Below are 11,471 nucleotides of genomic sequence, written 5' to 3'. Positions count from 1 at the left end.
GCTGCGTGGGCCTGCGGCCCGCCCGGCCCTCAGCGCCGCCTCTCCGGGCCCGCCCTAGGCATCGAGGAGCTGTGCCAGAAGCGGGAGGAGCTGTGCCGGCAGATCCAGCAGGAGGAGGACGAGAAGCAGCGGCTGCAGTGCGAGGTGAGGCAGCTGACGGAGAGGCTGGCCCGCGTCAACGAGACCCTGGCGCGCAAGATCGCCTCTCGCAACGAGTTCGACCGGACCATCGCGGAGACGGAGGCCGCCTACCTCAAGGTGCGCGGGGCAGCTCAGGGGAGGCGGGGCCCTAGCTGTGGCCCGGCCCGTCAAGGGCTTCCTGCGGGGCTTGGCGTGTCCTGCGTCCTGTCCTTTGTCCTGTACTCGTTAACTGTGTGGTTCGTCGTGCTCAGAGCCTGAAAAGCGGAGTGCTGAGCGGAGCGCGCAGCCTGAGCCAGAGCTAACCCAGCCTGGTCTTGCAGGGTGGGGAGGAAGTGGCTTTGGGCCGGACTCTGGAAGGAAAAGAGGGCCCTGCCGCTCTTGTTGCCTTGTCTGCCAGCCCCCTCAAGGACGTCCTCTCAGCTGCTCCGCCTGCCCCCTTCCACCCCCCCACCCCCCCAGGAAGGGCCCATCGGCTCCTACACCCACGGCCAGGTCCTGGCCCACAAGAAGGTGCTGCGGCAGCAAGACCTCCTCAACAGGAGGGACAGTGACAACCCTTTCATCTCTCTGGCCCCAGATCCTGGAGAGCTCCCAGACTCTGCTCAGTGTCCTCAAGAGGGAAGCTGGAAACCTGACCAAGGCCACAGCCTCAGAACAGAAGAGCAGCGGTGGCAAGGACAGCTGACAAGGCTGTTGTGGGCAGGGTCTGCCTCAGTTGTGCCCTGTGCTGACTCAGCCCCCAGCAAGTCTGTTCTCAAAGCATCTTTGTTCTTCATGGCAGCAACTGCTTTCTCTAGCTGTCTCGGGAGCTGGGGGGAGTAGCTGCCAACCTCCACTAGCCTCCTGTGACCATAAAAGCTCTGGGTACAGCCCACCAGGGGGTCCTGGCCCTGTTCACAGAGGCTATTGAGATAGTGAGTTGCAGGTCAGCTCTGCATGAGGTCTCTCTCTCTCTCTCTCTCTCTCTCTCTCTCTCTCTCTCTCTCTCTCTCTCTCTCAGGCCCCTAACTCCTTTGGGCTGCCAGGGAGGCCCTGGTTCTAGTGCCAACACCATGGGAGTTCCCTCACCTTGTTCTTTCTCAACCAGCAGGGGCCCAGGCCAAGCAAGTGGGGGAGGGAGATGGGGCCCTCCTTCACCCCAGAACCCAAACCTCTGGGCTCTCCCCAGTGTGCTGTGACTATGTCAGTAAAGGTTGCCTTTGTAAAGACCTGTCCTAGCCTGTTGCCTGTGTCACATATCAAAGAGTGTGGGCTTCCCAGGCACCCCTAGAGCCAGAGCACAAGCTCCTGCCCACCTGTGGTGGCTCCTTGTGGGAGAGGGAAGAGGAGAGCCTGGAATGGCCTTCCCTGTGACTGCCCCACTTGCCTCAGGGATGCAGAACTGAGGGTGGCCACCCTGCCCAGGTCAGCCCCAGCCCTTAGCTCTACCCAGCGGGCCTGCTGGTCCTCTTTCCCTGACTCCAGCACACAACCCATCCTTGTGTGAGGAGCTCTGCTCGTAGGTCCTGCTCTCCACTATTCTCTGGCCCCCAGCACAGAATATGTCCAGAAAGACAGCTGGTGGCTGCCAAGTGCACACACCAGCCCCTCTGGGCTCAGGTCCCTCTCAGCAACGATGAGGTGGCTTTACACCCCTGTGCCCACTCTTCTATTCCAAATTCTGCTCAGTCCAGTAGGGTCCCCCCTTCCCCGACTGCACACCAAGCACTGCCCACTCTCATTCTCCCATGCACCCTGGGAGCCCTCTGTGTCATGTGTCAGGCTGCATGGGGTCCCAGTAGCTGCAGCCACCAAGACTGCCAGGGTGCTAGGCCAGTTTGGGAAGCATGTATTGGTCAAGAGAACCCACCCCTCCCAAAAAACCACATCAAAAATACTCTCTACCTTCCCAGGCCTGGCCAGGCGGCATCTCTTTGCTCTTGGCTTCAATCCTCTGGGAGGGAGGCAGACACTGGCAGTCAGTGCTTAAGTAGGTTTCACCTGTGGTTGTAAACAGCCCCAGCTCTAGGCTGTGGCTGCCCAGGCAGCTGAGAGCACATCTAGGAGGCAGCCACCAGCCAGGAGCTGCTCCTGAGCTGCATCTCCAGTCACCTCTTGGGGACCGTCTGCCTGCACAGACTCGCTACAGGTACCTGTGGGTCAGGGTGCTTTCCAAGCCAAACAAGAGACAAGATCTTTGAGGCTGTACCCACCTCTGACTCCTGTGCCGCCCATACCCTTCCCTGCTCTTGCTCCCCTCCCAGGCTCTTGGCCCCTCAGGAAAGCCACTTCAGAGTGAACAACTGTAACACTCACTCTTCCACCTGGAGTCTAGGCCCTGGGCTCACAGAGAGCTCCAGACCCAACAGCAGGCCCAGCGTCCCACCTCCCACTATGCTACCTTTGGGAAGAAACAGGGTAATGGGCTGTGGGTAGTGGTGAGAGCCTGGACCATGGGGACCTGGAAGTGCAGGGGCCACCTCCCATACACCCTGGCACAGATGCCCAAGCTGGGCCCCACTGCATCCCATGTGGTTTCCTCCCTGCAGAGCCCTGCCACTCCGCCATTCTCAGACACAGGACTACACAGGAGGCAGAGGAGGCCTTGTCCAGTGCTGTTTATTGAGTTCATCATCAGAGGCAAGAGAAGACTGGCCATTCATCACAAAGGGGTGGCTGAGCTCTACCTTGGAATGCGGGCTGAGGGCGGGGGTTTGGAGTCCTGCAGAAAACAGGTAGCCCGGACAGCCCTTCACCCCAGACATGCCCAACAGCCGCTAGGCACAGCAAGCAGGGGCTGGGAAGCAGGATTGGCGGGCAGGACAGACAACAGCCAGGGGCAGAATGTGCTCAGGCCCCCACCTGTTCACAAATGGGCCACCATCCAACAGGACTTTGGCCCTTTTCCACAGGCAGCTCCCCACCTCTGCTCTTCCTCGGAGTCCCCAAACCAGGCCTGGGAGTGACTCAGACAGACCTGCCCCCAATGGCAGGAGGAGCCTAGGATGCTTCCAGGGCCAGCATGGCTGAGGCCACGGGAAAGAAGGGAGGGTGGGGTATAGTGGAGCAGAGCCAGGCAGGGCAGAAGGGGCTGCAGATGAAGGTGGGAGCTCCCAGGGCCCCCACACCTGAGGCTCAGGTCTTGGCTGTCCTGGCAGTGCTGCGGGTCAGAAATACAGGGCTGGCTCACTCCGGAAGTCTGAGAGGTCATTCTGACTGGCGGGTGTGAGCTGAGAAGGAGAGAGGGCAGAATGTAGCCACTGGAGCTCATCCAGGCTCAGGCAAGCCCCTTGGCGCTGTGGCTGTCCACCCTACCCCTCTGCCCCGCTCACCACGACCTCCTTCGGCAGGGGCTCTGCTTTGCTGGGAGCCTGCTCCAGTGTCTGCTCCTGCCACTTGCTGAAGGCCATGGAATGCTTTGGAGTGTAGCTGGACAGGCCTGTGGGCCAAGGACACATGCATAGACCAGGATGTGTGGTCCTGGCTCCACCCCTCCCGGGCTGCCCATCCCAACAGGTGGGCACTCACCTGAACTTCCGTCTGGCAGCCGAGGGCTCTCAGGCCCCACGCTGCTCACGAATGTGGCCCGGGGCAGGAAGACTGCAAAGGGCTTCTCTGAGTTGGACCCCTCCCCCTCCTCCTCCTGCTCCTCCTCCTCCGCCTCTTCCTCTTCTCCTTCCTCCTCCTCTTCTTCCTCCTGCTCCTGCTGTACCAGAGAGCTCTCGGACGGATACTCAAATGTTGTCTGCAGGCTCTTGTCGTTGAAGGAGATCTTCATCTAGGAGCCAGAGGCACATCAGTACGGGCCCCACTGCCCAGCTTGGCAATGATGCAGAGGGGCCCGGATGGGGCCACTCAGGTCAGACCCGAGTGGGTAGCAGAACCCACCCTCAGCCCTTCAGCAGCTCTGAGAGGTGGGGGGAGAAGACCCTACCACCTGGACCCTGCAGGTCACACCCATCTTGCCTACCCTCAGAGCCAAAACCCCTTCTTCACCCCCAGGGTTAAATCCCCCCTGGGTGACCCACTCCTCCCAGGGACCAGATTCCAGCCAGGACCAGGAGTCTCCAGAAGCCTCCACAGCAGCTCCCAGGGACAGAGGGCTGTCTGCTCAGGACCCTCCTGCTCTGCCCTGGGCAGAGCACCAGCTGGGGAGCACCAGGGATGGACACATCCTCTCCCACAGTGCAGCTCCAAGGCAAGAGCAGGGTCTCAGTGAGGTTGTCCCCTCGGGGTCCACACCCTCAGCTTGCAGCAGCACCTCCCTCTAAAGCCAAATTCACATTCTGGACTCCCCCCCACTCTCAGCCGGGATCTCTTGCCAAGGCTGTAACTAGTGATGTTTGTACAACCAAAGACTCTTTCTTGTGGTTTAAGGAGAATAAGATTGACTATGTTTTTTTTTGTTTGTTTTTTTTTTTGTCTTTTTCCGTGTCCGGCAACGGATCGCAACCCTCAGTGTTGCCCCCGTACCGGACCGGGGACCAGCAACGGGATCGCAACCCTCGGTGTTGCTCCCGCGCCTCGCTCAGCCAGTGAGCGGGAACCAGTCTGTATGTGGGATCCGAACCCTCGGCGGGAGGGCCGCCATGCTTCCCAAGCGGCGCAACCGGGCCGGCCCAGATTGACTATGTTTTTTTTTGTTTGTTTTTTTTTTTGTCTTTTTCCGTGTCCGGCAACGGATCGCAACCCTCAGTGTTGCCCCCGTACCGGACCGGGGACCAGCAACGGGATCGCAACCCTCGGTGTTGCTCCCGCGCCTCGCTCAGCCAGTGAGCGGGAACCAGTCTGTATGTGGGATCCGAACCCTCGGCGGGAGCGCCGCCATGCTTCCCAAGCGGCGCAACCGGGCCGGCCCAGATTGACTATGTTTAAAAAAAAAAAAAAAAGAATTCTTGTTCTGGCTTGCTGAGCACCTGCACAATCCCAGATGACCCTGCTGAGCACGAATCACGCTGCTGGCAAGAGCGTGGCACATGCACGGCCCAGGTGCCAAGGCCTGCGAGAGATGCCAGTGATCAGAGGCTGCCCCGCACCAGCCCAGGATGCCTGAAACAGGCACCAACACCCCTTTCACAGACTGAGTCAAGAGCTGGCCTGAGCCATGCAGAGCAGGGGTCCTGCTTCCACAGAGCCAGGGGTGGCAGCAACCATCCCATCAGTGACCTGTCCTCCCACCTTGCTGCCCTTCTGGCCCTTGTCCATCCTGTCTGCTCCGTAAGCCACAGAATCTTACATCTGAGCAAATTCTCTCCCTCTCCCAATGGCCTCAGAGTCTGGACTGGCTGCTGGTTCTGAGGGGCAGTGGGGGTGGGTTGGAGCTCAAGAGCCTTGCACCACAGTCAAGAGCTGCCCCTCCCGCGGCCAGCCCTCTGGGCAGGGGCTAAGCTCCCTGTGAGGTCTGGGCTCCCACCAGGCCTGCTGGGCCACAGTCATCTTGGGCTGGTGGGTCGGAAATGAATATGAGCAGTTACCCGCCTGTGGCAGATGGGAGCAGCCCTGCCGGAGCTCGAAATATTAAACTCCTCCTGGGCACAGGATATCGGCAGCCAGCTCAAGTTCCTCCTCCTCCCCTGGAAGGAGCCGGAGGCAGGACCAGGCCCCCAGGCAGAGAAGCCTGGCAGCCCAGGGACAGCAGGACAGGCGAGGGGCTTTGCAGGAGGGCCAGGCTGGCCTGAGGCAGCTGAGGCAGCACAGGCCGCGGGGGCGCACACAGGGAGGCCCTGCCCTGTGAGCCAGCGTCCAGAGTGAGAGCGTATGCTGCCACCCTGCCCCTCTCCCCAGCGGCCACACTCGCCCACACGGCCCGGGGCACCCTAGCCCTTACCCACCATGAACACCCCACCCTCTAAGCCTGAGCTCCCAGCCTCCTCATCTCACACACAGAGACCTTCAGGGTGACTCAGCCGCCCATGCCCCAGCTGTCTGCACAGATGAGCAGATGGAGGAGACCACCTGAGTCAGGCAGAATAGAAGTGAGATGCCTGCTCCTGTCCCTTACCCTGCCCTGCCCTCAGGCAGCCCCACTTGTCCCTCCAGCTGCATCCCGAGCAGATGGAGGAGACCACCTGAGTCAGGCAGAATAGAAGTGAGATGCCTGCTCCTGTCCCCTACCCTGCCCTGCCCTCAGGCAGCCCCACTTGTCCCTCCAGCTGCATCCCACAGGAGGCCGGGCAGGGCAGAGGCCAGGACAGCGGGGTGGCCACCAGAGGCCACAGACACCCACCCACTGCCAGCCAGCTTGGGGATGGGGTCACCTGGCCCTCCCAGACTAGCCCTCTGGGACAGGCACCCCAGGAGAGGCCCAGGCAGGACGGAGCTGGCAAGCCAGGAGCCTTCCCCTGCCCAAGGCCCAACACATGGAGCTATATCTGACAACACTGGAGCCCCCAGGCCCATCCCCCGTCACTAAAAACACAGGAAGGGCCAGCTGCCAGAGCCCAGCGGATTAGCATGCACTCACTAGTCCACATGACCAGCTCCCAGCAGGGAGGCCAAGGGGCTGGGAACACTCCAGCACCGAGCCTGGCACAGCCTGGCCATGCAGAGGGGGAGTTGCTTACAGGCGCCTCTCTGCCACCTAGCTGGGGCCCACAGCCCTGGTCACGTCCCACCTCCCCTTGTCTTATCTCAGTGCACTGCAGGATTCACAGGTCTCCCTCCCCTGGATCCCAGCTCTAGCATCCTCCCCTCCCACTGCGGGTGCAGGTCAGTGGGTGACAGGACACCCCATGACTCATGCTGCTGGGGGAGGGGACAGCCTCCCGACCCTAGGCAGACATAACAGGCAGGAAGGTGTGGCCAGGGGCCGGCACTGCCTATACCTGGTCACTGGCCTCTCTGGGACTTTGCCCGTCGCACGAAAACAGCAGGCAGGTGGGTGCTGGCTGGGCTGAGACTTCAGGCAGAACCTCCTGGCTTTCACAGGCGCTTTTGTTCTCCTTTGACCCACCCTGCCTGTGCACGCCCGCCCAGCTTGGATTACCAAGGGATGTCCACCCTGGGCTCAATCTGGGGAGCTGGGCTCAACCTGCCCAGCTGCAGGTGTGACCTCAGCCCTGCCCCACCCCTCACATTCCCCAGCACATACCTACCTGCCTCCCATCCCCCATGCAAACCCAGCTCAGGGGCAACATGACCACCCCATGCAGCCCCCAGCCAAAGTTCCCACAGGTGACAGGACACCACACCAAGGCTGCCCAAGTAGGTTGTCAACAGCTGCTTCCCATGACACTGGATGCTCCCTGAGTCAGATGCAGTCCCAGCCTGGGGCAGACCCTCCACCAGTGGCGAAGCTGAGCGGAGCAGGCCTGGACCCTGCTCCAGGCCCTGGCTCCAGAAAGACCACTTAGGCAGACACCCAACAGGAGAGGTGAGGGAGAGATGGGAAGAAAAGGAGGGCAGAGAGGAGATTCAGCCCCCAAGACCAACAGGCACAATGGCCGCTGGGCCACCTAGTGTCCTGCCCAGCACAGGGGAGAGACGTAGAGAGAGTGCCAGCCAGGATGGTGTAGGGCCTGACACTGGTGGAAGACAGTGTTGCTAGTAAGAGCATCTTGGGGAGGGAACACTCTCAGGTCTAAAGACTGCAGCGGGACTGAGGACGTGGAAGTCACGCTGCAAGAGTAGAGGTGATTACAGGCAAGGGTGGGGTGAGCCCTGGGGACACTGACATGCTCGGGATGGGCAAAGGACCAGGAGGGAGAGGAGGGGGAGGAGCAGCCAGACAGGCAGGAGCCAGGCCAGGCAGCGCTCCACAGAGAGAGGCCAACAGCACTGAGTCCCATGGGAGGCAGGTGTGGGGAGGGGTGAAAGGACACCCTCACCCACCAGGAAAACTGCCTAGAGGGCATGGCTGCCACCACTACAGCAGTCAGCTGGAAGCCTGGCCATAGAGATAGGGCAGCTGTTGATTCCACCAACAGATAAATGGGGACCTGTGTCCGCAAGGCAGGCCTCCCCAGCACACAGGCCAACAGGGAGGCAGCCCCCACCCTCCAGAGCGGGGAGGTGGCACCTCCCACCACAGCCCTGGGGAGCAAAGTGAGCCCTGGGACTTGCACCCCAGCCCATAGCCCACCCACATCCTCCTAGGGGGAGAAGCAGGAAAGAGATCCCAACCAAAGGCTGGCTGCAGTGGCCTGGGCAAGGTCGAGGCCCAGGGCCAGCAGGAGCAGCCTGGGGGCTGCTCACAGCCCAGGGGATGCCAGGGAATGAGCAGAGCATATTGGGCGGCCCCGCCCCGTGGGCCCACCATGCCCAGGGCCAGCAGGCCACTCCCAAAGGCTGGGCAGCCCCACGCCTCCATCCCATCCCAACACGCATTCCGGCTCTTCCTGGGCAGGGCAGTTGGTGCATGCCCAGGCAGGAAGGCACAGCCAGCAGGTCTTGCTGCTCAGGCAGGGTCCTGCCCAGATCACTCGGCCATGTCAGCCATCATCCATCTGGACCCTAGCCCCCTCGGGCTGGCACAGAGACCAAAGCCAGGCTGGGCCAACCCCCTCCCCACTGCCTCCCACCTTGGCCCCACCTTCCATTGCTCCTCCCTGCCCCTGCTGGCCCTCGGCTCCCACCCTGCCCTTCTCACCCACTGAGCCACGAATAACCCCCACAGCTCTGTCCCCAGCCGGGGGCAGAATGGCCATGTTCAGGGTGGATGGCAACATGGGTTAAGGGTAGGAGTTCTGGAAATGGGAACCTGAGCTTAATTCTTGTCCCACAAGCTCCACGACCCCAGTGAGCCTCCTGAACTCAGTCTCTTATCTACAAAAGGGAGAGCTGTTACCACTACTACTTCCTGCGGCAATTGTGGAAAGAGACCACCTCATAGACCAGCCAGGGTCAAGGGTCAGGAAGCAGGAAAGGGAGGGGCAGACAAGTGGGGCAGGGTGGGAGGAGCTGGAGGCTGTGACTGGATCCTCCTCACCTTGAGGGCTCAGGACCGGGTGCAGGGCCTGGCAAGGGTGTTGACAGACTGGGCCCAGCCCTGAGTTCCCCCACCAGTACTGGCGTGAACACCTGACCCAGCAGATGGAGCGCAGAGGCCCTCATGCAGGGAGGACGAGTGATGCCAAGGCTAGCCCACCACAGGAAGCAAGAAGAGGGAGGGGCCGGCCGGTTAGAGAGCTGGCAAGGCACAGTCACTACCAGCCCAGCACTCCAAAGAAGCAGGCTGAGGATGGAGGGGTCTCAGGGGCAAGTCTAGACACCACCCAGCTGGGCTCTGGCAGTGCCCAGACAAGAGCAGCAAAGGAGATGCTCACCAGGCGCTGTCCTGGTACCTGGGGAAGGCGTATCTGCCCTGTACCAGCTGACGGTGGGGTCAGGTGGGGCTGGACTTGGAATTTGCCCTGGGACAGAGGCACTGGAATGACCAGGAAGAATCTGAGGAATTTTTTCTTGAGCCAGAGGGTTCCAGGCCGCTAGCCAGGGAGTGAGGCTCACCTGGCTGGATGGCTCTGAGCCTCCTGCAAGGCTGCACTTGGGTCTCTCTGCCCCAACAAGGCCTCTCCTTCCCAAAAAGCTCCCCAGCAGCACACCCCTGGCTCCAGACCAGCTCTGGCACACACACTAGGCGCTCAATCAACATTCAGGTCCTGCCAAGCTCTGGGCCAGTGTGCCTTCTGGGGAGCTGAGAATCTTCTCCAAGTGGCTCATGGACTGCACCCCCAGGCTGACAGCGAGGTAGGGGTTCAACTGCACCGATATCACCAGCCTCCTACCCCATTCCACCTATATCTAGGCATCTGCCAGGTTCAAGCAGACTATGCTAGGCTAACCCCCTCAAAGCCAGGGCCAGGGAGGAGCCATCGAGCCCAAGGGATCCTTCTCCCAGCCGGACCCACAGTGGTACAGGGCTGCTCAGCCAATACCAGACAGAGCTCAAGAGCTAGCAGGAGGCACAGCACTGACTGGAATGGCCCTCCCCATCAGCCATGCGAGGTATATGGTAGGCCAGCTGTCCTCACGGCCCCTGGGACATTGGGGCTCCACTGGGACCCTGGGCCTGGCACAGCCACCCAGCCGGGTTCTCCACTAGCCCACACAGGAGCCATCCCCTGCCCAGGCCAGGTTTCCTGGGATCAGGGTACATGCTGTACCCACAGCACTGAGACCTGCCACCCTCTCCCTCCCAGCCGGTGGCCCTGCCCGCACCACTGACCTTCTTTCTTGAGGAGCCAGCCTTGGTGAGGCAGGACTTCTGCAGGGCCAGGTAGCCGCCGATCACCTCTATCTCATGCACAGTGGGGTAGCGCTTTTTCGGGGTGGTCCCCGGGGCAGCGCGTGGCCCCAAGAGGCTACCGTCCTCCTCTTCCTTGGCTTCCTGTGGCTGAGGTTCCCCGTTGGCGGCCTGACCTAGGTGCTGCTCCTGCAGGGTCCCTGGCTTCCTCTTGGGCACCACTGTGAAGGTGTTGCTGCCGCGGTGCTGGGGCTCTAATGTGTGTCCAGGCCTGGCAGGGTGCAGGCGGTACCGGGGAGGTGCACCAATCTCTGAGCAGGGCAGTTTGGCTTCTTGTGGGGTCTCCTCCTCTGAATCCACCTCATCAATGAAGGTCACGGGCAGCTCTGGCCTTCCATGCTCCTGGCCATTCTTGGCCAAGCCAGGAACCCCGTAGCCCTCGGCAGGCTCAGCTTCGGCAGGGGCCGACAGCCATGGGGGTGGCGAGGACGGCCTCTGCCACCTGACGGCCCGGTCGATGAGAGCAGTGGCTGGCCTGGGGCAGCTGCCCTCCTCAACTGCCCACTTCCCCTCGACCCGGGAGGGGCTCCTCCCGAGGGCAGGCGCACCATCTGCTCCAGGCACCAGCTGGGCTCTGAGCTCCTGGCTCTGGGAGGCCCAGCCCACCTCTCCCTTTGGCAGCTCCGCAGACTGCCTCCCCTCGAGAGGAGGGACCCCGGAGGCCTTGCGCTTGGGGATGAACACGAAGGAGTTGCGGGAGTTCACCCGGAGGCTGGCCAGAGTCTGAGCCTGGAGATCCCCCGAGGGGACGGTCTCCATGTCTGGCTTGGGGGCCGGCCTTATCTCGAAGGAGTTGTTGGCGCTGGTGGCTGCGGAGACCCTCTGGAGCTGGCTGGGAGTGGCACTGGCAGGGCTGGGCGCAGGGAAGGCAGGGGGCGCGGCTGGAGTGGCACTCGGGGTCCCGGGACTGGGGGGCGGGTGGAGGGAGGGCTCCCCCGCCTCCACCTTTGGCTTCCACTCGCTCAGCCCCGGCGGGGAGCCCGCGAGCCCGTTGGAGAGCGGGCGGGCGCCGACGACGCGGTGCAGGCCCCGGGGGTGGACGGTGAAGGAGTTGCTGCCGGTCTTCTGCAGGAAGTCGCTGCGCCGGGCCCCGGGGCCGGCCCGGCCGCCT

At 62.1% G+C, this 11,471-nt stretch overlaps 2 protein-coding genes across 2 annotated transcripts in view; one reads left to right on the top strand and one right to left on the bottom strand.

The window, feature by feature from the left end:
* Positions 1 to 6: 6 nt before the first annotated feature.
* On the top strand, positions 7 to 1,350 carry SSNA1 (Sjogren syndrome nuclear autoantigen 1; the record flags this gene model as incomplete). The annotated part of the gene is made up of 2 exons (XM_008576505.1): positions 7 to 258; positions 719 to 1,350. Coding segments are annotated over 2 exons (360 nt in total), but the record flags the coding sequence as incomplete, so codon positions are not given.
* Positions 1,351 to 2,721: 1,371 nt separating this feature from the next.
* The window catches only part of TPRN (taperin), a 9,950-nt gene continuing 1,200 nt past the window's right edge, over positions 2,722 to 11,471 (bottom strand). Inside the window, exons 2-5 of the mRNA XM_008576504.1 lie at positions 10,283 to 11,469; positions 3,649 to 3,898; positions 3,453 to 3,559; positions 2,722 to 3,350 (exon numbers count right to left, since the gene is read on the bottom strand). Coding sequence (XP_008574726.1) covers positions 3,288 to 3,350; positions 3,453 to 3,559; positions 3,649 to 3,898; positions 10,283 to 11,469 — 1,607 coding nt within the window. The 3' untranslated portion in view covers positions 2,722 to 3,287. The remainder of the gene's footprint in view (positions 3,351 to 3,452; positions 3,560 to 3,648; positions 3,899 to 10,282; positions 11,470 to 11,471) is intronic.

This window comes from Galeopterus variegatus, unplaced genomic scaffold (genome assembly GCF_000696425.1).
Source record: "Galeopterus variegatus unplaced genomic scaffold, G_variegatus-3.0.2 Scaffold1360, whole genome shotgun sequence".
Lineage (NCBI taxonomy): Eukaryota > Metazoa > Chordata > Mammalia > Dermoptera > Cynocephalidae > Galeopterus > Galeopterus variegatus.
Note: the sequence above shows the minus strand (reverse complement) of the source record. Positions and strands in the feature narration are given on the sequence as shown.